Source organism: Bos javanicus, chromosome 5 (genome assembly GCF_032452875.1).
Source record: "Bos javanicus breed banteng chromosome 5, ARS-OSU_banteng_1.0, whole genome shotgun sequence".
Taxonomy (NCBI): Eukaryota; Metazoa; Chordata; class Mammalia; order Artiodactyla; family Bovidae; genus Bos; species Bos javanicus.
In genome coordinates this window covers 10,497,451-10,524,771 of record NC_083872.1, presented here as the reverse complement: position 1 = coordinate 10,524,771, position 27,321 = coordinate 10,497,451, and the positions used below count along the sequence as shown (strand labels likewise).

General features: G+C 40.4%; 1 protein-coding gene across 1 annotated transcript in view; it reads right to left on the bottom strand.

The window, feature by feature from the left end:
- PTPRQ (protein tyrosine phosphatase receptor type Q) overlaps window positions 1–27,321 on the bottom strand; it is a 284,028-nt gene that overhangs the window by 236,738 nt on the left and 19,969 nt on the right. The window contains exon 7 of the mRNA XM_061419020.1: window positions 27,019–27,148. Coding sequence (XP_061275004.1) covers window positions 27,019–27,148 — 130 coding nt within the window. The remainder of the gene's footprint in view (window positions 1–27,018; window positions 27,149–27,321) is intronic.

Genomic DNA, 27,321 nt, shown 5'->3' with positions numbered 1-27,321 from the left:
ACCTAGGTACCTTCCTCTTCCATTTCCTCTTATCTGCTCAGCTCCCAAACCACTGCTCTCCAATACCTACCTCTAATCTCTCAAAACCATCACCTAAACTACATGATCCAACCACAACATCAAGTTCCTATTTCACAAAGTGCTTTCATCTTTCATTAAAATGGCTACTGATATTCCGTATCTTCCACAAAACTTTCCTATTTGGGCATTATCTTGCTCAGTTTTTCCTCTGACCAAATTCTAAGTGAGCAAATCCTGTCACTCACACTAACCACCCTATCTCCTTGACTTGTGAATAAATAAAACATTTTATTTATCATATCTTTGCTCAACATTTGCTCAGTGCTTCACACAGACCTACTGTGCTTTTGCCAATTTCTGGCAATTTCTGGACTTCTGGGGATTGCTAGGAAAAATATTTGGTTGTCACAGTAATTATGAATTCCTTAATTATTAATAATTAATTCCTTAATTATCACAATTAAGAGGCGAGCTATTTCAAATCCTGAAAGATGATGCTGTGAAAGTGCTGCACTCAATATGCCAGCAAATTTGGAAAACTTAGCAGTGGCCACAGGACTGGAAAAGGTCAGTTTTCATTCCAATCCCAAAGAAAGGTAATACCAAAGAATGTTCAAACTACTGCACAATTGCACTCATCTCATATGCTAGTAAAGTAATGCTCAAAATTCTCCAAGCCAGCCTTCAGCAATATGTGAACCGTGAACTTCCAGATGTTCAAGCTGGTTTTATAAAAGGCAGAGAAACCAGAGATCAAATTGCCAACATCCGCTGGATCATGGAAAAAGCAAGAGAGTTCCAGGAAAATATCTATTTCCGCTTTATTGACTATGCCAAAGCCTTTGACCGTGTGGATCACAATAAACTGTGGAAAATTCTGAAAGAGATGGGAATACCAGACCATCTGACCTGCCTCTTGAGAAACCTGTATGCAGGTCAGGAAGCCACAGTTAGAACTGGACATGGAACAACAGACTGGTTCCAAATAGGAAAAGGAGTACATCAAGGCTGTATATTGTCTCCCTGCTTATTTAACTTATACGCAGAGTACATCATGAGAAACGCTGGGCTGGAAGAAACACAAGCTGGAATCAAGATTGCTGGGAGAAATATCAATAATCTCAGATATGCAGATGACACCACCCTTATGGCAGAAAGTGAAGAGGAACTAAAAAGCCTCTTAATGAAAGTGAAAGTGGAGAGTGAAAAAGTTGGCTTAAAGCTCAACATTCAGAAAACGAATATCATGGCATCTGGTCCCATCACTTCATGGCAAATAGATGGGGAAACAGTGGAAACAGTGTCAGACTTTATTTTGGGGGGCTCCAAAATCACTGCAGATGGTGACTGCAGCCATGAAATTAAAAGACGCTTACTCCTTGGAAGGAAAGTTATGACCAACCTAGATAGCATATTCAAAAGCAGACCTTTGCCAACAAAGGTCCATCTAGTCAAGGCTATGGTTTTTCCAGTGGTCGTGTATGGATGTGAGAGTTGGACTGTGAAGAAAGCTGAGTGCCGAAGAATTGATGCTTTTGAACTGTGGTGTTGGAGAAGACTCTTGAGAGTCCCTTGGACTGCAGAGAGATCCAACCAGTCCATTCTGGCGTTCATTGGAAGGACTGATGCTAAAGCTGAAACTCCAACACTTTGGCTGCCTCATGCGAAGAGTTGACTCATTGGAAAAGACTCTGATGCTGGGAGGGATCAGGGGCAGGAGGAGAAGGGGATGACAGAGGATGAGATGGCTGGATGGCATCACCGACTCGATGGAAATGAGTTTGAGTGAACTCCAGGAGTTGGTGATGGACAGGGAGGCCCGGCATGCTGTGATTCATAAGGTTGCAAAGAGTTGGACACGACTGAGCAGCTGAACTGAACTGGTATCTAGTGGGTAGAGGTCAGGGATGCTTCTAAACATCCTAAAATGTACAGGACAGATTCCCATAAGAGAGAATTACCCAGCCCAAAATGTCCACAGTACAGCAATTAAGAAACCTTGTCATAGACTAACTAAAACTTCTACAGTGGGTCCAGTTTTAATGTGTTCGATTATATACTTTACCTATCATAAAATCTTGAAGAAAAAGACCTTCAGTACATCATTTAACACATGCACTTTTTAAGAAATATTATTATATATATAATATAAAATGTAATACAAAATTTAAAAGTCATAAGGAATTCAGAGATCATCAACTTTAATTCTAAGTAACTTGCCCAATATTACTCCGCTGCTGCTGCTAAGTCGCTTCAGTCGTGTCCAACTCTGTGCAACCCCATAGACAGCAGCCCACCAGGCTCCCCGTCTCTGGGATTATCCAGGCAAGAACACTGGAGTGGGTTGCCAGCAAGTGTCAAATACAGGAATGCGGTTGGTATATGAATTGCAAAATCTGCCTGTTTTCATTATCATACAAATATCACATTTAGGAGAACAGTATATAAGATACATAGAATAACACCCCCTTCAAGGATGCCCACAACCTAAATCCTGGCACTTGTGAATATATTACATTACAGGCAAAACGGACTTTGCAGATGGAATTAAGAATGTGAACCTTAAAACAAGGAGAGCAATCTAGATTATCTAAGTGGGCCCAATCTAATCATAAGGCCCTTAAAAGTAGAAGAGAAAGGCAGAAGAGTCTGATGTAACAGTAAAAATGGAAAGAGAGTTGAAACACGAGTGCAATCCAATTCTGTTTTATTGTCTTTGAAGATAGAGGAAGAAGGTCACAAGCCAAGGAATGAGATATTCACTAGAGGGGGATCAGATCTCAGCTGACAGCCAGCAAGGTTTAACCTGTGTATAACCTCAGTCCTACAGCCACAAGAACAGAATTCTCCAAATAACCTGAATGATCAAAGAAAAGGACTCTTCCCTAGAGCCTCCCAATCTTGATTTTAGCCTGATTAGAAACTTATGACCTATAGAACTCTGACAGTCAATTTGTGTTATTTTAAGCCACAAAGCTTGTGGCAATTTGTTACAGAACCACAAGAAACTAACATAGTGTGACATCCACATAACAAATGTCTACAGACTGAGTTATCATCACATGTCTGCTTTGGCTCATCTGTCACATGCATAGCCTTAAAGGTCATTTAAATGTAGTCTCATTGGTTATCAGTTATTACTGCAATCTTGTCCTCTTATGAAAATTTAAATATTAATAGGTTTAACAACTTCATTTGGATATAAAAAATGACGCTTTAAATTACTCAGAATAGGATTTTGTTCTCTTCTCACATAGAAACAAAATCTTGCAATGCTGAATTGCTTAAAATTCCACAAACACACCATATCATTTACACCTCCATAATTTTGCACAGACTATTCCCTCTCTCAGAATCCTCCTTTCCACACACCCCACATGCCCCCTAGTTTGATTAGGAAACTCCTTATCTTTTTGCAGCCCTGGAGAGACTTTTCCATCCGTTCAGTAAAGGTAATCATTCCCTTGCTGTGCAACCACAATAAGACTGAAATACTTCCATTGCTTCACCTCTTAATTTGACTTATAGTATATGTATTTCCATACTCATAATCTTTACTCCTCTCCACACACCCTAAGACTGTGCTTTTTCATATGTATAGTACATAGTAGAATATTAAAGACAAAGAATACAGTTGTAGGAGAATGGATGATCCCCAAATCAATCACCTAATTCTACTAGCTGGACCTCTCATTCGATGAGATATTGTATATAGTATTAGGCGTGTTTATTGAGTACTGACTATGTGCCAAAACTCTGTTATCCAATTTATATCTTAACATATATTATCCCCAAAATCCTTAGAATACAATGAGTATTTTTACCCTCTGAAATATTCTATACATTGTAAAATTTCAAATTTCAAAAAAATGAAATTTTATCTTAAGCAGCACAATATGCAAAATGTGAAGTTTTTAAATATCAAAAGGAATTTGTAAATATACCTGCAATGACTCTGATAAATGTGCCAGACCCTTCAACACTTCCTCTCACTCTGTATACTGTGATGTTATATATTCCACCAGGAGTCAGATCTGTAACTGTGTGCTCAGTCATCACGCCCCAAATAAGATATTCTTCTGCAAATGTTCTGTTTGATATATAAATCTTGTAATGAGTGAAATTGGTCTCTGTTGGATTCCACCTTAAATGTGCAGAAGAAGTATTCACAGCTTTCAAGGTTAAGCCACAAATCCTGGATGGTTCTATTGAAAAGATAAATACCTATAAGTAAAAACTGCACACATATATGAAAAAAATAAAGCAAACATAAATAGTATAATTTACAAATCTATGTAATAATCCTTGAATTTATTCAAGTATAATGTCTTACATGCTCAGCTCTGCAAATAGAGAAATAGGCTACTATATAAACATGAGTTTTAAGTGACTCTAGTTCCCAAATATCTTTCCTTAATCAAATCATGAATCACTGCCAATAGACATTCCTCTAGAATTATGCCTCCTGTGCGTTCATAACCAAAAGTATCCTTATATGATACAGTTACAGGTTTGTTAGCTACCACCTAGCAGATAGCTAAAATAGAGTAACTTAGAGAGGCAGTGAGGGCCAGAAGTAAGGGCATTTTCAAATGTGGTTCTTCCAAAGTTTTCAGCATTTCTATATTGCTGCATTTTTAATCACTTCATCTGGTAAAGTAATATTGTTTCTGGCACTATCATTTGTTCACTGAGAAGAGATCCTGTAAGCATCACAGATTTTCACAAGAACTGTTGGTGACGTATACTACCACTCCTCCCCACTCAAAAACAATATGAAACTGATTTACAATGAATTTACAAACATCAAGGAAGGAAAAAATAGTTTTCCTCTTTATCAAACCCCTACCTCAATAGAAAATGAACTGTATTTATAACATTATGACATGTTATATAGCACATGTGTGTATATATATGTACATATGTTCCATATATGTGGCATACATGATACATATATATACATGTTTGCTTCAGATTATTAAAAAAACTCTATGTAGTTCCCAATAAATTTAGACAAAGACTTTAAGTTCACATATTTTTAAGAGTTTCTTAATCATATCAAAATCATCATTATTCCTTAATTATCAAGCTTTATGTTTAAAAATAGCTTTAATTATATTGGATCAAAATACTTTCAGTTCTTATAAAACTATAAAGTAAAAATTTTATTTATGATATTTTCTTACTTGTAGCCACGTTTTTCATTACAGATACGCTGTGATCTTTGCCTCTAACCGTCTTCACACAGAACACGTAGTCCATACCTGGGGTCAGATTCCTTACTTTGGCTTTGTTGGTATATACAATTACTTGGAATAGTTTTTCCCTTCTAGGTGTCATACAATAGGATATCTAGAGAAAGAGATAAATTCATATTTTTCATGATTTAGAAAGGATCTGTCATGAACTCCATACTAGTCACATCACATAAATTAAGACTGCAAGATAGGGGTTGTAATACTTCCTACCTTCACCAAGAAGTAATTTGGAGGTAGTTGAGGCTGGATAACTTAGTGACATTCACACAGCAATAAGTTTAGTGAACCAACATAGGAGTTTATATACTAAAAGACCAATAGTCTCCAAATGTTTCTAAATTTCACATATGGGGGTGTGTGTGTGTGTATGTGTGTGTGTGTATACAAACACATGATTTATTTATATATATACATATATATATGCATAATATAATAGATGTGAGTGAGACTTTACCTGTTGGTCCACCTGAAAACAAAAACTATTCTGCATGCCTGTTCTCCAACTCCAGGTAAGCAGAAGACTAGAGGAAGTGAAGGCAGATATTGCTGAAGTCCCAAGTTTCTGACCCTGTGGAAGATGCCATGGCTTTCACCTGGCTGCCTAAGGGATGGAAAGGGGGTGCTTCTGCCCACAGTCCAGCTAAATGAGGAGGGCCCTGTGGGTATCATAACCATGCATGGAGGATGTCTGCTGGAGAGACTGACACATTCTAGTTGGAAGGTAAGAGGCAGCCAGTTCCCACTAATGTGTCTGGTTGACCAGAGAAAAAGGAAACTGGGAAGAGCTAAGAGTAATCTATGTACCCACCTTTGCCCTGACAAAGATGCCACAATCTCCCGTGGGTCACGTATGACCACACAGAGTGATCAGACTTGAACCAACTTACCAGTACCTCACCCAAGAAGTCTGACCTCTGTGCAAACACACCCAAGCAGCAAAAAGTAGTGGGATATAATACAAGAGGGAAGAAGTGAGAAAGTCTGGAAAAGATAGAGCTGGACCTGGGTCTGTCATGTCAAGGACGTGGGTAGTGTGGGAAACCCCCACCTCTCTCACAAAGAACTCACATATGTGTCCCAGCAGACAGACTGTATTTTAAGGGCTGCTAAATAGGTATCAGTGGAAGCCAGTCAGTGTCAGTCAAGGGAGTAGTAAAAAAACAGCAAGAGAGAAAACAACAAAAATGAACACCTGGCAGAGAGGAGGCACTTCAGTTTTTGTTGACTCAATGAATGATGTGTCACATCCACGTCAGTTTATCTTTCATTATAAGCATCTTCCATTACGGCCAATTATTCATTAAAACTTCAGAATTGGCACTGCCTTTAGAAATTTTCAGTGGACTGATCTGATAGTCCCAATACTTTGGGGATTTTTTTTTTAATTCATTAAAATCTACTTATCACAATCTTTACTCTTCTTTAGTCCATATTTCAAGGTGTAAAAGAAAAAGAAACATACATCTAAATGAAAGTAATCACATTCATTTTATAATTTTAATTATATGATCCTTTAAAAACCACTCGTTATGTGGTGAGAGTCAGAGAAACAAATTTCCTGGGCAGACATGTTTATCGCTGTCTTGTGGGAAGAGTATTTTGTTACTGAAGAAAGATAATCATGAGAAGCATATCACTGCTTATTGATTTATAAGGTGTCACTGGCAATTACACCTTGTTTGTCTGGCATATGGTAAGACAGGAAAAGTGAACAGAATGCTGAGAACTTCTGATATGAAAAAGGATGGTACGAGAAAGTACCATGTAGCAGAGGAAGAATATAACCTTAATGAAATGGTAAACTCAGACATACAAAGAATCATAGCAAGGCATTAATGAAGGACTGAAGGGAAAAGAAATCAATTGCAGTGATCTCAAGATAAAATTATGAAAATTTTTAAAATAAATTTGTAAACTAGAGGTTTGTCAAGTTCCAACTATGTGGACTCCATGTATCTAATAGAAACCAATTGAAGAAAATGCAATTTGTTCTTTTATTTCTACTTTTAAAGCAGAATTTGAAGACCTGAAATGATTAATTTTAAATGATTAGGAAAATGATCCCAATTATGCATGTACACTTTGCTAAGCAACCAGGATACTGTTGCTTAATGCATTAAAATTTAACAAATAATCTCATTGGTAGAGAAAGACTAGAATAATTATTAGAGATAGTTAATATAGTTAATAAATATAACCTGAATCCAAAAGATTAACATGATTTCTTGAAATAAGTTTTACTTCATACATAAATTACAATCTCAAAAAAAGTGTTCATATAAAAATAGGAAAAAGTAATTCTAGGAGTATATATTTCATCTGACAACAAATAATTTTATGGCCTCAGCCAACCCAAGAAAAGATCATCTTTTTAGCCATTTGCCTTGAAATATGAGAATTAGGACAAACAGATAAGGGTAAAAAATGTGCATCTTCTACAATTAATATTATAAATACCTAGAATTTTCTCTAGGAAATACCCATACTAAGTATAGGAATGAATTAAATCATTCTAGAAAGGATAGAATTTTTCATGAATCATTTATAACTCAAGACGCCCCAATCTTTGAATGATGTTTACAAATGACAAACAGAATGCTCCCCCTAGACTTGCTCATGTAAAATATCCTCTTCTCTTTTCAGTGAGTCTGAGTCTTACCCGTTCCCAAAAGTTCATCTCAAGTTCTACCTTTTGCTGATAACCATGTTCAGGATTGATACCCTCCCTCCAGCACCCCAATCATACATGGCAGGGGTCCCCAACCTCCAGGCCACGGACCAGTACCTCCTGCTAGATTAGGGGCAGCAGTAATTAGAAATAAAGTGCACAATAAATATAATGCCTTTATTGCATGCATTATGTGCATAATACATACATAATTACATGCATCATCCTAAGACCACCCCCCTATCCCCAGTCAGTGGAAAAATTGTCTTCTGTGAAATTGGTCCCTGGTGTCAAAAAGATTGGGGACCACTGATATATGGGAACACTATTATATAAAGTTTTATTTACTTACTAAATATTTATTGATCATCTATTACATGGAAAGCATTATTCTCAGTACTAGGTATCGCTGAGGGTTGGACATGACTGAGTGACTTCACTTTCACTTTTCACTTTCATGCATTGGAGAAGGAAATGGCAACCCACTCCAGTGTTCTTGCCTGGAGAATCCCAGGGATGGGGGAGCCTGGTGGGCTGCCGTCTGTGGGGTTGCACAGAGTCGGACACGACTGACATGACTCAGCAGCAGCAGGTATTTTACAGTAAACAAGACAAAAAAGGCTTCCCATTGTAGGGGAGTTACACTCTAAGGGTGACGCCTAACAACAATCAACTCAATAAACAAATGAATGAAATAATCAGCTACATCTCAGAGGAAACAAAGAATGGTTTTATTTAGAGTAGGTAAAAAAGCAAGGAGATGAGAATATAAAACAAAGAATTGCTCACAAGGATTAAGTCATTAGCCACTGCAGCTATTAACCTGCAGCGCACCCTGAAAGGAATTCAGGATGCAAAACAAGGTGAGGCATTCTGTGCTTTGGATAAACAAGCCCATCAGAAAGTTAGATGTATATCTCAGGAAGAATTTTTATGAACCCAGATGCTTACATTTTCCCATACATAGAAATCATTCTAAAATCATTAACTGATTTATCTGTGTCTTGTGACTAACCATGACCTTTTACTGAGATGTATGCTTGACTGCATGTATTTCTCAGCCCTAAATTATATATTAGGGCTTCTCCCCTACTTCCCCACAACAGTTCCCTCAGACCTATGGAGAGGCTATTTCCTAGGCTATAGCTCTCATAAATTCTCTGAATAAAACTGAAACTCACAACTCTAACATTGTGTATTTTTCTTATAGTCAAAAAATGATTCTGGAGCTGAGAATCCAATGATAGAAAAGAGTCGACCAAAACTGAAGGCGAAATACCCATGCAAAATGAATATCAAGTACAAAAATTCTGCAGCAGGGATGCGCATGGCATGCTAAAGGAACTAGAAAGAGAGCCCAACATGCTAGCAGCATAGAAACCAAACAGACAGCATAATTAGATGAAGGTCCAATCAGGTGAGCTCTTGGAGACCACTTTAAGGTTGCTGCTAAGTCGCTTCAGTCGTGTCCGACTCTGTGCGACCCCATGGACTGCAGCCTACCAGGTTCCTCTGTCCATAGGATTTTCCAGGCAAGAGTACTGGAGTGGGTTGCCATTGCCTTCTCCACTTTAAGGTTACATAAACACATAAAGTTTAGACTTTAAGTGATGGGCAATGGAAATCTAAAGGAGGTTGTTAAATCAATGAGAGACACTATATCTCTGTCACCTGCATTCTCTCTGGCCACTATATGTTAAGTAGATAATATGGAAATCAAGAACAGAGACCGAGGACTTCCCTGGGGTCTAGAGGTTAAGCATTTGCCTGCCAATGCAGGGGACATGGGTTCGATCCCTAGTCCTGGGAGATTCCACATGCCATGGACCAACTGAGACCATGTGTTAGAACAACTGAGCCTGTGTGTCAAAACTACTGAGCCTATGCTCTAGAGACTGCAACCCACAACTCCTCAGCCCATGCACCTAGAGCTCATGCCCCATGCTCCACAAGAGAAGCCACCGCAATGAGGAGCCCGCAGACTGCAACTAGAGTAGCCCCCACCTGAAGCAGTGAAGACAGACCCAGCACATCCAAAAATAATTAATTTTTAATTAAAAACATGTATCTTAAAAAAAAAAGGTGGGGGCACAGTCCTAAGATGGAAGAGGAATAGGATGGGGAGACCACCATTATCTTCCCCACAAATTCATCGAAAGATCATTTGAATGCTGAGCAAATTCCAAAAAACAACTTCTGAACGCTGGTGAAGGACACCAGGCACCCAGAAAGGCAGCCCATTGTCTTCAAAAGGGATAGGACAAAATATAAAAGATAAAGAGAGAGACAAAAGAGTTAGGGACGGAGACCCATCACAGAGAGGGAGTTGTGAAAGAGAAGTTTCCAAACTCTAGGAAACCCTCTAACTGGAGGGTCTGTGGGGAGTTTTGGAATCTCAGAGGGCAACATAACCAAGAGGGAAAAAAATAAATAAATAAAACCCCACAGATTACGTGCCTAACCGCAACTCCCAGAGAAGTAGCCCAGATGCCCGTGTCTGGCACCAGCAAGTGGGGGCTGAACAGGGAGATATTGGTTGCATGCTTAGGGTAAGGACAGAGCCTGAATGCCCTGAGGACAATCTGAGGGATCTAACACGAGACAGCACCCCAAACTGTGGGATAGCCAGGGAGAGAGAGAAAAAAATTAAAGAGAAAAAGACAGAGAGAACTTTCCCATGGAAAGCTTTATCCTAAGGCACTGACAGCCCGCTCACAGAACAAAGGACTGAGCAAATACCAAAGGAGAGCTAGCCGGCTACAGACTGGCCCCTTTCCACACTGGAAACAGAGAGGCAGGCGGGCGACAGCCAGAGCCAGAAGGGGCAATCTCGGCACCAAAGACGTCATCCTCCACTAAACTGTGAGCAGGCTCCCAGCTGCTAACCAAGTTTTCCTTCAATCAAGATGGTTGACATCCCCCAGGAGGGTCGCAGGAAGAGATCAGCTCCCCAAGGAGACACACAGCACACTTGAGACAGTGCTCCCACTCTGCACCCAGGAAACCAAGTGGCTGGGGCCAGGGAGGTGATAAGACCCACCACCCACCTGGGGAGAGTGCACTCGCCAAGCACCTGTTCAGTTCAGTCGCTCAGTCATGTCCGACTCTTCATGACTCCATGAATCGCAGGGCGCCAGGCCTCCCTGTCCATCACCAACACCCGGACTTCACCCAGACTCACGTCCATCGAGTCAGTGATGCCATCCAGCCATCTCATCCTCTGTCGTCCCCTTCTCCTCCTGCCCCCAATCCCTCCCAGCATCACAGTCTTTTCCAATGAGTCAACTCTTCACATGAGGTGGCCAAAGTACTGGAGCTTCAGCTTTAGCATCAGTCCTTCCAATGAAATCCCAGGGCTGATCTCCTTGCAGTCCAAGGGACTCTCAAGAGTCTTCTCCAACACCACAGTTCAAAAGCATCAATTCTTCGGCACTCAGCCTTCTTCATAGTCCAACTCTCACATCCATACATGACCACTGGAAAAACCATAGCCTTAACTAGACGGACCTTTGTTGGCAAAGTAATGTCTCTGCTTTTGAATATGCTATCTAGGTTGGACATAACTTTCCTTCCAAGGAGTAAGCATCTTTTAATTTCATGGCTGCAGTCACCATCTGATTTTGGAGCCCAAAAAAATAAAGTCTGACACTGCTTCCACTGTTTCTCCATCTATTTACCATGAAGTGATGGGACCAGATGCCATGATCTTCATTTTCTGAATGTTGAGCTTTAAGCCAACTTTTTCACTCTCCACTTTCACTTTCATCAAGAGGCTTTTTAGTTCCTCTTCAATTTCTGCCATAATGGTAGTGTCATCGGCATATCTGAGGTTATTGATATTTCTACCGACAATCTTGATTCCAGTTTGTGTTTCTTCCAGTCCAGCGTTTCTCATGATGCACTCTGCATATAAAAATAAGCAGGGTGACATGGTACAGCCTTGATGTACTCCTTTTCCTATTTGGAACCAGTCTGTCATTCCATGTCCAGTTCTAACTGTTGCTTCCTGACCTGCATACAGATTTCTCAAGAGGCAGGTCAGGTGGTCTGGTATCCTATCTCTTTCAGAATTTCCCACAGTTTATTGTGATCCACACAGTCAAAGGCTTTGGCATAGTCAATAAAGCAGAAATAGATATTTTTCTGGAACTCTCTTGCTTTTTCCATGATCCAGGGGATGTTGGCAATTTGATCTCTGGTTCCTCTGCCTTTTCTAAAACCAGCTTGAACATCTGGAAGTTCACAGTTCACATATTGCTAAAGCCTGGCAGGCTTGGAGAATTTTGAGCATTACTTTACTAGCATGTGAGATGAGTGCAATTGTGCAGTAGTTTGAGCATTCTTTGGCATTGCCTTTCTTTGGGATTGGAATGAAAATTGACCTTTTCCAGTCCTGTGGCCACTGCTGAGTTTTCCAGATTTGCTGGCATATTGAGTGCAGCACTTTCACAGCATCATCTTTCAGGATTTGGAATAGCTCAACTGGAATTCCATCACCTCCACTAGCTTTGTTCGTAATGATGCTTTCTAAGGCCCACTTGACGTCACATTCCAGGATGTCTGGCTCTAGGTCAGTGACCACACCATCGTGATTATCTGGGACATGAAAATCTTTTTTGGATAGTTCTTCAATGTATTCTTGCCACCTCTTCTTGATATCTTCTGCTTCTGTTAGGCCCATACCATTTCTGTCCTTTATCGAGCCCATCTTTGCATGAAATGTCCCCTTGGTATCTCTAATTTTCTTGAAGAGATCTCTAGTCTTTCCCATTCTGTTGTTTTCCTCTATTTCTTTGCATTGATCACTGAGGAAGGCTTTCTTATCTCTTCTTGCTATTCTTTGGAACTCTGCATTCAGATGCTTATATCTTTCCTTTTCTCCTTTGCTTTTCACCTCTCTTCTTTTCACAGCTATTTGTAAGGCCTCCCCAGACAGCCATTTTGCTTTTTTGCATTTCTTTTCCATAGGGATGGTCTTGATCCCTGTCTCCTGTACAATGTCACGAACCTCAGTCCATAGTTCATCAGGTACTCTTATCTATCAGATCTAGGCCCTTAAATCTATTTCTCACTTCCACTGGATAATCATAAGAGATTTGATTTAGGTCATACCTGAATGGTCTAGTAGTTTTCCCTACTTTCTTCAATTTCAGTCTGAATTTGGCAATAAGGAGTTCATGATCTGAGCCACAGTCAGCTCCTGGTCTTGTTTTTGTTGACTGTATAGAGCTTCTCCATCTTTGGCGGCAAAGAATATAATCAATCTGATGTCAGAGCTGACCGTCTGGTGATGTCCATGTGTAGAGTCTTCTCTTGTGTTGTTGGAAGAGGGTGTTTGTTATGACCAGTGTGTTCTCTTGGCAAAACTCTATTAGTCTTTGCCCTGCTTCATTCCGTATTCCAAGGCCAAATTTGCCTGTTACTTCAGGTGTTTCTTGACTTCCTACTTTTGCATTCCAGTCCCCTATAATGAAAAGGACATCTTTTTGGGGTGTTAGTTCTAAAAGGTCTTGTAGGTCTTCATAGAACCGTTCAACTTCAGCTTCTTCAGCATTACTGGTTGGGGCATAGACTTGGATTACTGTGATACTGAATGGTTTGCCTTGGAAACGAACAGAGATCATTCTGTCATTTTTGAGATTGCATCCAGGAACTGCATTTCAAACTCTCTTGTTGACCATGATGGCTACTCCATTTCTTCTGAGGGATTCCTGCCCGCAGTAGTAGATGTAATGGTCATCTGAGTTAAATTCACCCACTCCAGTCCATTTTAGTTCACTGATTCCTAGAATGTCTACATTCACTCTTGCCATCTCTTGTTTGACCACTTCCAATTTGCCTTGATTCATGGACCTGACATTCCAGGTTCCTGTGCAGTATTGCTCTTTACAGCATTGGACCTTGCTTCTATCACCAGTCACATCCACAGCTGGGTATTGTTTCTGCTTTGGCTCCATCCCTTCATTCTTTCTGGAGTTATTTCTCCGCTGATCTCCAGTAGCATATTGGGCACCTCCTGACCTGGGGATTTTCTCTTTCAGTATCCTATCATTTTGCCTTTTCATACTGTTCATGGGGTTCTGAAGGCAAGAATACTGAAGTGGTTTGCCATTCCCTTCTCCAGTGGACCACATTCTGTCAGATCTCTCCACCATGACCCTCCCATCTTGGGTTGCCCCACGGGCATGGCTTAGTTTCACTGAGTTAGACAAGGCTGTGGTCCTAGTGTGATTAGATTGACTAATTTTCTGTGAGTATGGTTTCAGTGTGTCTGCCCTCTGATGCCCTCTTGCAACACCTACCGTCTTACTTGGGTTTCTCTTACCTTGGGCGTGGGGTATCTCTTCACAGCTACTCCAGCAAAGCACAGCCGCTGCTCCTTACCTTGGACGAGGGGTATATCCTCACCGCCGCCCTTCCTGACCTTCAACGTGGGATAGCTCCTCTAGGCCGTCCTGCGCCCGCGCAGCCATGGCTCCTTGGACGTGGGGTTGGTCCTCCTGGCCGCCGCCCCTGGCCTCAGACGCCAGGTAGCTCCTCTCGGCTGTTCCTGCACCATCGCAGCCTGGCACTCTTGGCCACTGCCCCTGACCTCGGACGTGGGGTAACTCCTCTTGGCCGCTGCTCTTCGGGCATGCGGTTCTCCCGGCTTCTGCCCCTGACCTCGGACGTCGGGTAGCTCCTCTCAGCCTCGCTTAGTGCCTTTAAAGGCTACTTTAGCGGTGATAAATTTATTTAGCTTTTGCTTGTTTGGGAAACTTTTTATCTTTCCTAATTTCTGATTAATAACCTTGCCAAATAATGTATTATTGGTTGTAGGTTTTTTCTTTTTTTACTTTCAGTAATTTTAATATATCATGCCAGTCCCTTTTGGCCTATAAAGTTTCTGCTAAAAGTTAATCAGTTGAAAGGAGGGTTCCCTTCTAAGTTTTCTCTTGCTGCTTTTAAATTTCTCACTTCTGACATGTCAATTGTGATGTGTCTTGATGTGAGTCTCCTCAAGTTCATCTTGTTTGGATGTCTGTGTTTTCTGGACTTGGTTCCTTTACCAGGTTGAAATTTTTCTCAGCCCTAACTTCTTCCAATAGGTCAACTGGAACTTTCTTTCTCCTACTGGGACCCCTTGAAAAAAGTAAATATTGGTATGCTTAAGAGTACGGGAGTGGGGTGCCATTGCCTTCTCCGAATGTTGTTGCAGACATTCCTTAAGTTACCCTCATTTTTAAAAATTCCGTTTATGTCCTTGCTGGGTGATTTCTGTTACCCTGTCTTTCAGACTGCTGATCCACTCTTCTGTATCCTCTAATGCACTGTTGACTCTCCCAGTGTATTTTAAATTTCAGTTATTGCAGTCTTTAATTCTTACCAGTTCTTTATATTTTCTACCTCTTTCTTCAATTTATCACTGTACCCATCAGTTCTTCTCCTCAGTTCAGTGCAGATCTTTATGACGATTACTTTCAATGTCCTTTTGTCAAATTGTTTGTCTCCATTTCATTGAACTATTTTTCTGAAGTTTTGTCTTGTTCCTTCATTTGAAAGGTTTGCCATTGTCCTCCCAAGTTTTCCTGTGTTTATTTCTATTTATTAGTTTTACCTAACAAATAGAATTGATGCTTTCAAAGCATCAAAGAATCGATGCTTCTGAATTGTGGTGCTAGAGAAGAGAGCCTTGAGAATCCCTTGGACAGCAAAAAGATCAAACTAATCAATCCTAAAGGAAATCAACTCTAAATATTCATTGGAAAGACCAATGCTGAAGCTCTAATACTTTGGCTACCTGAAGCCAAGAGCCCACTCACTGGAAAAGACCCTAATCTGGGAAAGATTGAGGGCAAGAGGAGAAGAGGGCAACAGAGGATGAGATGGTTGGATGGTATCACTGACTCAATGGACATGAGTTTGAGCAAACTTCTGGAGACAGTAAAGGACAGGGAAGTCTGGTGTGCTGCAGTTCATGGGGTAGCAAAGAGCTGGACACGACTTAGTGACTGAACAACAACAATCAGATGTATCAGTTACATCTCCCAGTCTTGAAAGAGTGGCTTTATTTAGAAGGTTTTCTGTGATGCTCAGTGGCACAGTCCTCCCAGGTCACCAGAGCCAGATGCCCCTGGAGTGTCTTCCGTGTGAGCAGTGCGTGCCCTCCGTGGGCCATGCTCACTGCAGGTCCACTGGGGGTGGGACCAGTTCCCAGTGTGACCGGCTGTGAGGCCCAGTGGCAACTACTGCAAGTATACTGTTGTACAAAACTGATCCCCCAGGAGGGGTTGCTTAGGAGGGCACTGGGGCCGTCCAAATCCACCTGCTGTATGGAACAGGTTAGGAGTCACGTTGGAGAATCTAGCCATGGTGGATGGGTGAGCAGGACTGACCCTCAGGGAACACTGGGGCAGGGCATATGGTGTTGGTTAGGTTGACTGAGAGTGATAGAAATGGTGTCTGCCAGCACCTGCCCAGCTAGGTGGAAGGACAGTTTAGAAAAAAAAAAGCTGCACCTACCAGTACTTCCATTCCCAAAGAAAGTTCCACCAGATCCCTGCCCTTCCAGAACACACCCTAATACTAGTCAATGAATCTTCTCTTATGACCTAGCTGTTTTTCAAGCTACTGCCTCTTCCCTGGGACTCAGAATCAGTGAGTTTGTGTGAGAGCTCTTCAAGAGGAGGGTCTCGATATTCCACAGCCTTCTGGATTTCCCAGATAGAAGCCCTGCTGGTTTTCAAAGCCAGATGTCATGTGGCTCTTCTACCCATGCAGGTCCCCCAGGCTGGGGAGCCTTCCATGGGGCTCAGGCCCCTTACTCCTCAAGGGGGACCTCTGTTGGGACAGTACTCCCCACTTGTGGGTTACCACACAGGGCGTGTGGGTTCTAACTAGACTGCATCTCTGCCCCTCCTACCCATCTCAATGTGGCCTACTCTTTATATCCTTAATTGTAGAAAATCTGTTCTGCTAGTCATTACGTGACTCTCAGAGATAGTTATTCTATATGTAGCTGTAGTTTTAGTGTGTCTATGGGAGGAGGTGAGCTCAGGGTCTTCCTACTCCACCATCTGGATCCAGACTCTCTATAATCTCTCTATTTTAAAACCTGCTAATTAGCCAATTTAATTCCATCTGCTTCCCCTTTACCATGTAATATAACATATTTCAGGTTCTGTGAATTAGGCTGGATCTTTGGAAGGTCATTATTCTGCCCACTACACAACCCTCTTTGTCTTTAGTACCAGCTACTATAAATAAATAAATGTGGATTCTTTTTATGTCTATCATATAATAACTATTATCTTGTTTCTCATTCTGAACTGTAATTGTTAAGAAATTCAAACTCGGATATAAAACTCAGATGTACTAATTAGTTCATTTCAAGTGTCTGGCAATTTTACTGCTCTGGTTCCTTTTAGATGTATTGATTCTATAAATTATTAAATTCTATATTGCTTTTCACTTTCAGGAAACACCTTTTGTTGTATCTGCTCAAATTCTAATGACTCTATAACCCCCACCATCCATAGATCCAGAGCCATCATTTTCACACGACATGGGGCCTGCAACAGTTGGCTGAAACTGGACTGGGTGTCTAATATTTGGAATAATCACAGTCCCCTCCTTGGGAATTTAGGGAGCACCTGTCTTTTCTGTGGCTCATAATATACCATTTATGCTTAGAAGTTGTGCATGGCATTCTTCCACTCATCCCATGGTTTGCTTAGCAGAGAAAGTTGGTCATCAGGAAAAATGAGTAAAAATAAATTAAGGCTAATGAGCAGAAAGAAGTAGACAGACATTAAGAAAACAATCCCTGTGGTCTCAATGGCCTTAAATATCTGATTCTGATTTTTCCAAACACCCAGTCTTTGCCTTTATCTCCATGAGGCACTCTTTCATTAATATGATAAATTTCTTAACTATTTTAGGTTGTTTTCTGTTCTTTATAACTAAAACCACCATCTCCTACTACTACCAAAGTGTGGAAAACTTGTTTGCCCCCATAGATTACAAAGCAACAGTGCTATCCCCAAGGACTTCCCTGGTGGTCAGTGGCTAAGACACTGAGCCCCCAGTGCAAGGTGGGGGCTGGGTTCAATTCCTGGTCAAGGGACTGGATTCCACATGGTGCCACAGGAATTCACACGCTGCAGCTGAGAGTCCACGAGCTGCCTCTAAAGATCCCACATGCCATAATGAAGATTAAAGACCTGGAGTAGTCACATAAATAATTTTTTAAATAAATACATAATTTTAAAACAAAAAAATAATGCTATCTCCAGAAGCTTACTCACCCTGAAAACCATACAATGCAGGATGTTGGGTGTATATAATATATTCTCACTTGATGCCAGGTTACATTATTAACCACAAAGAGCAACAAAAAAATGCATGCATTTATATCACAGACAATTAAAAAGCAGCTTCTTTGTACCTCTTTCTCTCCTACCCTCTGGGTTGCAAGTCTCCACTCAACTACATCTGTAGGGTGGAGCTGAAAGGAAGATCGTAGCACATCACCCAGCTTTAACTTCTGGAATCTTTGCTGTGACTGGTGCTGTCACAGAAGCACTGTCCTTCAGCACCATCATTCCTTTATTCACAACTTTGTACTACACATGCACACATCTGTCTCCACTGGAAAACCCAAAGTTTTCCAATGTACATTTAAAGTCAAGTACCAGCTTTTGCTCAAATTCGAAAAACTCCCATGACAATTTTGTACTTATAAAGCAACACATAGAAAACTTATTTTGGAGGAAAACCCTACAGTAAAGGAGAGGCGTCATAATTTCTTAAGCTATTAATGTAAAATGAAGGACAAAAAAAGAGTGAAATCATGCATGACAGCAACTTCACCTGAAACTTCTCAAAACCTCCTTGTGGGAGTTTCCAAGACAAATATATTGTGTTTTCTTCCTGCCCCAAAATCAGTAAATCTGATGGTGGGTCTGGATCTAGGACAAGGAAATAAAATATGAAAAGAAATCTTAAAAACAAAGAAACAAGTGAACATTTCTATCATCATGGTATCTAACCTTGGCCCTCACACTATGGAAGAGAGGCAGGATAATCAGGTTTTTCTAATCAGCTTTAGCACCATGTGAGAGTCTCGGTCTCCTCATCTCTACAATGGTGGAAGAGGAAAAAACTTTTCTAGAAAGCCTTTTTTCACAATAAAATTACATGGATTTCATATTTATTTTTTGCATAGCAGAATTCAGTATGAAATTATTAGAAGTGAGATTTTTAACTGAGAATTTTATGCACTGCATAAATTAAGAGATATATCTAACCCCCTTAAGTTTCCAAACTCCTTTTTCCTTTAAACATTTTTATCTGAGGAGGTTCTAGAAACTTATTTTTCAAATCAGTAGTATACCCCTACTTCTAATTTATATTTCAAACGAAGTGTGGCATTTCTTTCCTTAACTGGAAGAAATATAATGCTAAAATTTTATTGGAATAATCTCATCTCTAAAATTCAAATTTTATAAGAATTATTTTTCTTACTTATAGATTTAAGTTTATATGAATTCAATCAGTGGTAAATTTAAACCTGTGTCACTGATTGACAGTCTTTTTTACTCTATTTTTCTTTTATGCATATTCCCATTCAGCTGGAATTATTAATAACTGCTTACCATCCCCCCATATTCCCATGATATATCTAGGTTTATTTCATATCATTATTAATATCCCATCTGCTTCCAAATGGATTTGAGGTGGCTTGCAAAAAATGAGAGGCATAAAAAGACCAAAAAATATTAATTGACAGTGAAAGACAAAAGTCAAATTGTAAAGTGGAGAGAGTACGGGGACGGGGGGAAGGTTGCCAGATTTGTTTGGGAAAACACAGCCAAAGCAAAAACCTCTTAAAACGCAGAATGTACTGTTAATCCCAGGGTAGAAACAACGAGCTTGAGGTCCAAGTAGAATCGTGATACAAAGCCAAAGAGCCAAGAATGGGAGGGTCAGAGTCCTTCCTATGTCATAGTGGCCTTTCCACTAAAGCAGAATGGTTACAAGGACAGGATGTGATGTCAGGCAAATGTGGGTTTGAAGCTCTATCATCCTATAAAAGATACTGAAATTCTCTAAACCTCAGTTTCCTCATCTGTAAAAAAAAAAAAAGAAAAAGAAAAATGCATCTCAACATGACTGGTAGAGTGAAGGTTGTGAAGGTTGTGGTTGAGAACTAGGTGACAAATAGCATGGAAGCTGCTTAGCAAAGCTCCTGACAAAGAACAAGCACTGTGATAACCAGAGTGATGACAAGGTGACAACGGCAATGACCACAGTAACAATACCACAAACAAATCTAAGCAGCGATCTAAGATGCTTTCTCCAAGACAAAACAATACAAGGCTTCTTTTTTAAATGCCTTTTCCCATCTATTTCTGATGCTTTAGGATGATCTTTGTGAGAGGCAGCAGAGTGTCGTCTCAGTCTGAGAGTTAGATACCTGGGTTAAACCTCACCCCCCTGAGCCTTAACCTACAGTTTAGGTGACCCAGGGAGATTAAACACAGTGGTGGAGAGATCTGACAGAATGTGGTCCACTGGAGAAGGAAATGGCAAACCACTTCAGTATTCTTGCCTTCAGAACCCCATGAACAGTATGAAAAGGCAAAATGATAGGATACTGAAAGAGAAATTCCTCAGATCAGTAGGGGCCCAATAGGCTACTGGAGATCGGTGGACAAATAACTCCAGAAAGAATGAAGGGATGGAGCCAAAGCAAAAAGAATACTCAACTGTGGATGTGACTGGTGATAGAAGCAAGGTCCGATGCTGTAAAGAGCAATACTGCACAGGAACCTGGAATGTCAGGTCCATGAATCAAGGCAAATTGGAAGTGGTCAAACAAGAGATGGCAAGAGTGAATGTCAACATTCTAGGAATCAGCGAATTAAAATGGACTAGAATGGGTGAATTTAACTCAGATGACCATTACATCTACTACTGCGGGCAGGAATCCCTCAGAAGAAATGGAGTAGCCATCATGGTCAACAAAAGTCTGAAATGCAGTACTTGGATGCAATCTCAAAAATGACAGAATGATCTCTGTTCGTTTCCAAGGCAAACCATTCAGTATCACAGTAATCCAAGTCTATGCCCCAACCAGTAATGCTGAAGAAGCTGAAGTTGAACGGTTCTATGAAGACCTACAAGACCTTTTAGAACTAACACCCAAAAAGATGTCCTTTTCATTATAGGGGACTGGAGTGCAAAAGTAGGAAGTCAAGAAACACCTGGAGTAACAGGCAAATTTGGCCTGGGAATACGGAATGAAGCAGGGCAAAGACTAATAAAGAGTTTTGCCAAGAAAATGCACTGGTCATAGCAAACACCCTCTTCCAACAACACAAGGGAAGAATCTACACATGGACATCACCAGACGGTCAACACCGAAATCAGATTGATTATATTCTTTGCAGCCAAATATGGAGAAGCTCTATACAGTCAACAAAAACAAGACCAGGAGCTGACTGTGGCTCAGATCATGAACTCCTTATTACCAAATTCAGACTTAAATTGAAGAAAGTAGGGAAAACCACTAGACCATTCAGGTATGACCTAAATCAAATCCCTTATGATTATACAGTGGAAGTGAGAAATAGATTTAAGGGCCTAGATCTGATAGATAGAGTGCCTGATGAACTATGGACTGAGGTTCGTGACATTGTACAGGAGACAGGGATCAAGACCATCCCCATGGAAAAGAAATGTAAAAAAGCAAAATGGCTGTCTGAGGAGGCTTTACAAACAGCTGTGAAAAGAAGAGAAGTGAAAAGCAAAGGAGAAAAGGCAAGATATAAGCATCTGAATGCAGAGTTCCAAAGAATAGCAAGAAGAGATAAGAAAGCCTTCCTCAGTGACCAATGCAAAGAAATAGAGGAAAACAACAGAATGGGAAAGACTAGAGATCTCTTCAAGAAAATTAGAGATACCAAGGGGACATTTCATGCAAAGATGGGCTCGATAAAGGACAGAAATGGTATGGACCTAACAGAAGCAGAAGATATTAAGAAAAGGTGGCAAGAATATACAGAAGAACTGTACAAAAAAGATATTCATGACCCAGATAATCATGATGGTGTGATCACTGACCTAGAGCCAGACATCCTGGAATGTGAAGTCAAGTGGGCCTTAGAAAGCATCACTACGAACAAAGCTAGTGGAGGTGATGGAATTCCAGTTGAGCTCTTTCAAGTCCTGAAAGATGATGCTGTGAAAGTGCTGCACTCAATATGCCAGCAAATTTGGAAAACTCAGCAGTGGCCACAGGACTGGAAAAGGTCAGTTTTCATTCCAATCCCAAAGAAAGGCAATGCCAAAGAATGCTCAAACTACCGCACAATTGCACTCATCTCATATGCTAGTCAAATAATGCTCAAATTTCTCCAAGCCAGGCTTTAGCAATACGTGAATCGTGAACTTCCTGATGTTCAAGCTGGTTTTAGAAAAGGCAGAGGATCAGATCAGATCAGATCAGTCGCTCAGTCGTGTCCGACTCTTTGCGACTCCATGAATCGCATCACGCGAGGCCTCCCTGTCCATCACCAACTCCCGGAGTTCACCCAGACTCATGTCCATCGAGTCGGTGATGGCATCCAGCCATCTCATCCTCTGTCGTCCCCTTCTCCTCCTGCCCCCAATCCCTCCCAGCATCAGAGTCTTTTCCAATGAGTCAACTCTTCGCATCAGGTGGCCAAAGTACTGGAGTTTCAGCTTTAGCATCATTCCTTCCAAAGAAATCGCAGGGCTGATCTCCTTCAGAACGGACTGGTTGGATCTCCTAGCAGTACAAGGGACTCTCAAGAGTCTTCTCCAACACTGCAGAGCAACCAGAGATCAAATTGCCAACATCTGCTGGATCATGGAAAAAGCAAGAGAGTTCCAGAAAAACATCTATTTCTGCTTTATTGACTATGCCAAAGCATTTTACTGTGTGGATCACAATAAACTGTGGGAAATTCTGAAAGAGATGGGAATACCAGACCACCTGACCTGCCTGTTGAGAAATCTGTATGCAGGTCAGGAAGCAACAGTTAGAACTGGACATGGAACAACAGACCAGTGCCAAATAGGAAAAGGAGTACATCAAGACTGTATATTGTCACCCTGCTTATTTAACTTATATGCAGAGTAAATCATGAGAAACACCGGGCTGAAAGAAGCACAAGCTGGAATCAAGTTTGCCAGAAGAAATATCAATAACCTCAGATATGCAGATGACACCACCCTTATGACAGAAAGTGAAGAGGAACTAAAAAACCTCTTGATGAAAGTGAAAGAGGAGAGTGAAATAGTTGGTTTAAAGCTCAACATTCAGAATACGAAGATCATGGCATCTGGTCCCATCACTTCATGGGAAATAGATGGGGAAACAGTGGAAACAGTGTCAGACTTTATTTTTGGGGCTCCAAAATCAGTGCAGATTGTGACTGCAGCCACGATATTAAAAGACGCTTAGTCCTTAGAAGGAAAGTTATGACCAACCTAGATAGCATATTCAAAAGCAGAGACATTACTTTGCCAACAAAGGTCCATCTAGTCAAGGCTATGGTTTTTCCAGTGGTCATGTATGGATGTGAGAGTTGGACTGTGAAGAAAGCTGAGCACCAAAGAATTGATGCTTTTGAACTGTGGGGTTGGAGAAGACTCTTGAGAGTCCCTTGGACTGCAAGGAGATCCAACCAGTCCATTCTGAAGGAGATCAGCCCTGGGATTTCTTTGGAGGGAATGATGCTAAAGCTGAAACTCCAGTACTTTGGCCACCTCATGCAAAGAGTTGACTCATTGGAAAAGACCCTGATGCTGGGAGGGATTGGGGGCAGGAGGAGAAGGGGACGACAGAGGATGAGATGGCTGGATGGCATCACTGACTCGATGGACATGAGTCTGAGTGAACTCTGGGAGTTGGTGATGGACAGGGAGGCCTGTCATGCTGCGATTCATGGGGTCGCAAAGAGTCGGACACGACCGAGGGACTGAACTGAACTTAAGCACCTGGGCTTCCCAGGTAGCACTAGTGGTAAAGAACCCGCCTACCAATTCAGGTTAGATGTAAGACATGCCAGTTCGATTCCTAAGTCAGGAAGATCCCCTGGAGAAGGGAAGGGCAATCCGTGCCAGGATTCTTGCCTAGAGAATCCCATGGACAGGGAAACTGGTGGGCTAGGGTTCATAGGGTCGCATAGAGTCAGACACGACTAAAGCAACTTAGCACAGCACAGTCACCATGCTGGGGTACGACAGTGCTCAGCCTTTTTTAGTTTATTTTCCAGAATTGTTTTGACTGTTGCTGCATTTTCCAGTGTTTTCTCTTCCTCCACACTGCAAACCCTGATACGAAGCCTCCTTTCACACTTAGGGCATGGGTACTTGAGCACACATTTGTGTGACTGTGACCCACAAGTAACAGGGAGCTTTGGAACATCCGCGTGTGTTCAGGGCAGGCAGACATGTAAGCGATGCTAACAAGGTCAGAGGATGCAAACTGAACCCAATAAATGCAATTGAAAAGACAACACCATCTATTTTTTCTAGTTTTAGAGTTTCATTTTTCATAAAATATTAATAGTCAAAATATTAGAAAAATATTAAGTTGTTCATGATGACAATACCTTAGGGTTTTAGAGTACTCTGAACTTTTCACAAAAAGCTTTGCATGTGATTTTAGTAACAAGAGTTTATACCCAGGCAGGAATAATTATTCTCACTGTTTAGGTGAGAACTTCATAGTTTTGCCCAAGGTCACAATAAATGACAGAGAAAGGACTATAATTCAGGCATTCTCCAAGTGAAATGCCCCATCTCTTCAAGCCATAGTGTCATAAACCACTTCTATTTTAATTGATGGTTAACTAGATATTGGGGTTTCCCAGGTGGTGCCAGTGGTAAAGAATCTGTCTTCCAATATAGAAGATGCAAGAGCCATAGGTTTGATTCCTGGATTGGGAAGACCCTCTGGAGAAGGAAATGGCAACCCACTCCAGTATTCTTGCCTAAAAAATGCCATGGACAGGAGCCTGGTGGGCTGCAGCCCATGGAGTCGCAGAGTCAGACACAACTGAGCCTGCACACACACACACAACTAGTTATTGACTTTAAACGCAACAATTTCCCTTATTTTCCCTTAACCCATGAAAAGTTAATCAAATATAAAATGGACTTACAAGTGCTAACCATGAGGACAGTAGGCTGGCTTCTCTTCAGTCCCTTAGTAGCTACAATGCTAATTAAAAAATCAGTCCCCGGAGAAAGTCTGTTAAATGTGAATGTCCTACACATTAAAGAAAAATCACCCATTAAGATATTTAGCTCAGAAACATTTGGAATTTTATGTATTTTTTTAAAAATTTCTATTATGGACACAATTTTCTATGCTTAAACACGAATGGCTATTTGGAAATCATAGCTTCTTAAGTGGATAAATTTAAGTCAAAAAGTGTATATGTCATGCAGACAAGCATGATGGTATCCTGAATTAATTCATCACTATCTATCCACATACATAATTTGGCACTGTACATCAGATTTAGTTATTCTAATCACACTACAGTCCAAAAAGTTGTCCTGAAAACTCTTATAAATTCTATTTATACTACGCTACTAAAACAACTTTCTAAAAGCACATATAAAATATTAATTTTGTGTTTCATGTAACTTAACATGATATGTTTTAATCTTTTTAATGCTTTCATACCTTTTTGTGGAAGGCAGGATTTCTTCTTTCATTAAGCTTTCACTGGATATTGAAACAACATATCCATCCAGAAGACTTCTGGCTGGAGGCCAACTAATGGTTACTGCATTTGAAGTCCTACTATGATTCAGAAATTCAACCGCACTGGGGGCTGTATCATTTAAAATATACACATAAAATACCATTTTCTACCATACAAAGCACCTATTTTAAAACTGCTTTGGACTTCTTTGACTCTGCAAACTCTGAGGGTAACCAAGATATTCCTTTTATTCCTCCTGGTAGATATGAGAAGTTAAAAGTCAAGAGAGTGCAAAAAAAAAAAAAAAACCCCAGCAAGAATCATTTTAAACATTGAAACAGAACTTATGTGTACCCCAGCAGCGCTGTATTCAGCATTTACCCTGCCTCTATAATGTAGAAAGAGGTGATATCTGGGTTTAGTGTAACCACCCACCTCAGAAATGCTTATAAAGATTTTCAAGGCATCATTCCAGTTAAATACCAAATAGTAACAAGGTCAGTCAACAGGAAAGTTCATTGCCATCTAAATATGAAATACTTCCCTTATTTTTCTGAAGAAAAATGTTAATATAGTATATATGTTTTATTTCTCCTTTAAAATTCTTCCATGTATGGGAAAGTGAAAAAGCTGCCAAGATATTCTCTCTCATGTCTGTTCTTTATTATTACAATAAAAGAACACCAGACGTGACCAGTTTCTAAATATATAAATCAATCTTCCCATGCCATCAGTGTCAAGAATAACTAAAATAGTTATTTTAGTTGAACAGTTGACAATTTTACTTAACCTAGATTTGAAAATGTACACATTTTGCATACACCCTTTCCAATTATCCTTTATTTCATTTGACTACCAGGAATAAGTCACCATCTGCCATTGGGAATAAGTTGCTAACACTGGGGAAATGGCACACTCCATTGTCTGTTTAACTGAACAGTGGAAACATTAAATCACAAAGGGAGACTCTGGCCAGAACCTCGGCAGTTAGCAACTCTATTGTCTGGAAATACACATAACAAAAGAGGCTGTGCTAATTCATACAAGGGGAAGTAGAAAAAGAGACAAGAGGCAATATTGCCTGCCCATAAAGAAAATTTATAAAGAATGAACTGTTTACTAATTCTTCTCTATAAGAACCAAATGAATATTTGAACATTGAAACTTATAAAATGAAGTCAATGAAACCTGGCTAAATAAATTTTTTTAAAAAAAGAAAATAATATATAAAACAAAGCATTTTTATGGAATCCTTCTGATTATATTAAGTATTTTTGAAAAGTGGAAATGTTTTAAAAATTGAACATTAAAATAATATCAAAAATGATTACACAAGCTGTACCTGTCTGTATTTCTTTTATGTAGGGAGAACTGTCTTTAAAACCTTCTTTTTCAGTGCGAATTGAAAAGGTGTACACGGTGGCAGGATCCAGGTTAGAGAAGATTGCAGCTTCTTGAGATACCTTCTGGACCTGACAATCCAAAAGAATAACTTACCAAGTGTTCATTTAAGAAACATTCCACAATCAAACACAAGCAAAAAAGAGAAAAGATTGGGGGTTATTTAATTTTACTATCCAACATGTTGTTGTCGTGTCCGACTCTGTGACCTCATGGACCGTAGCACGCCAGACCATCTGATCTG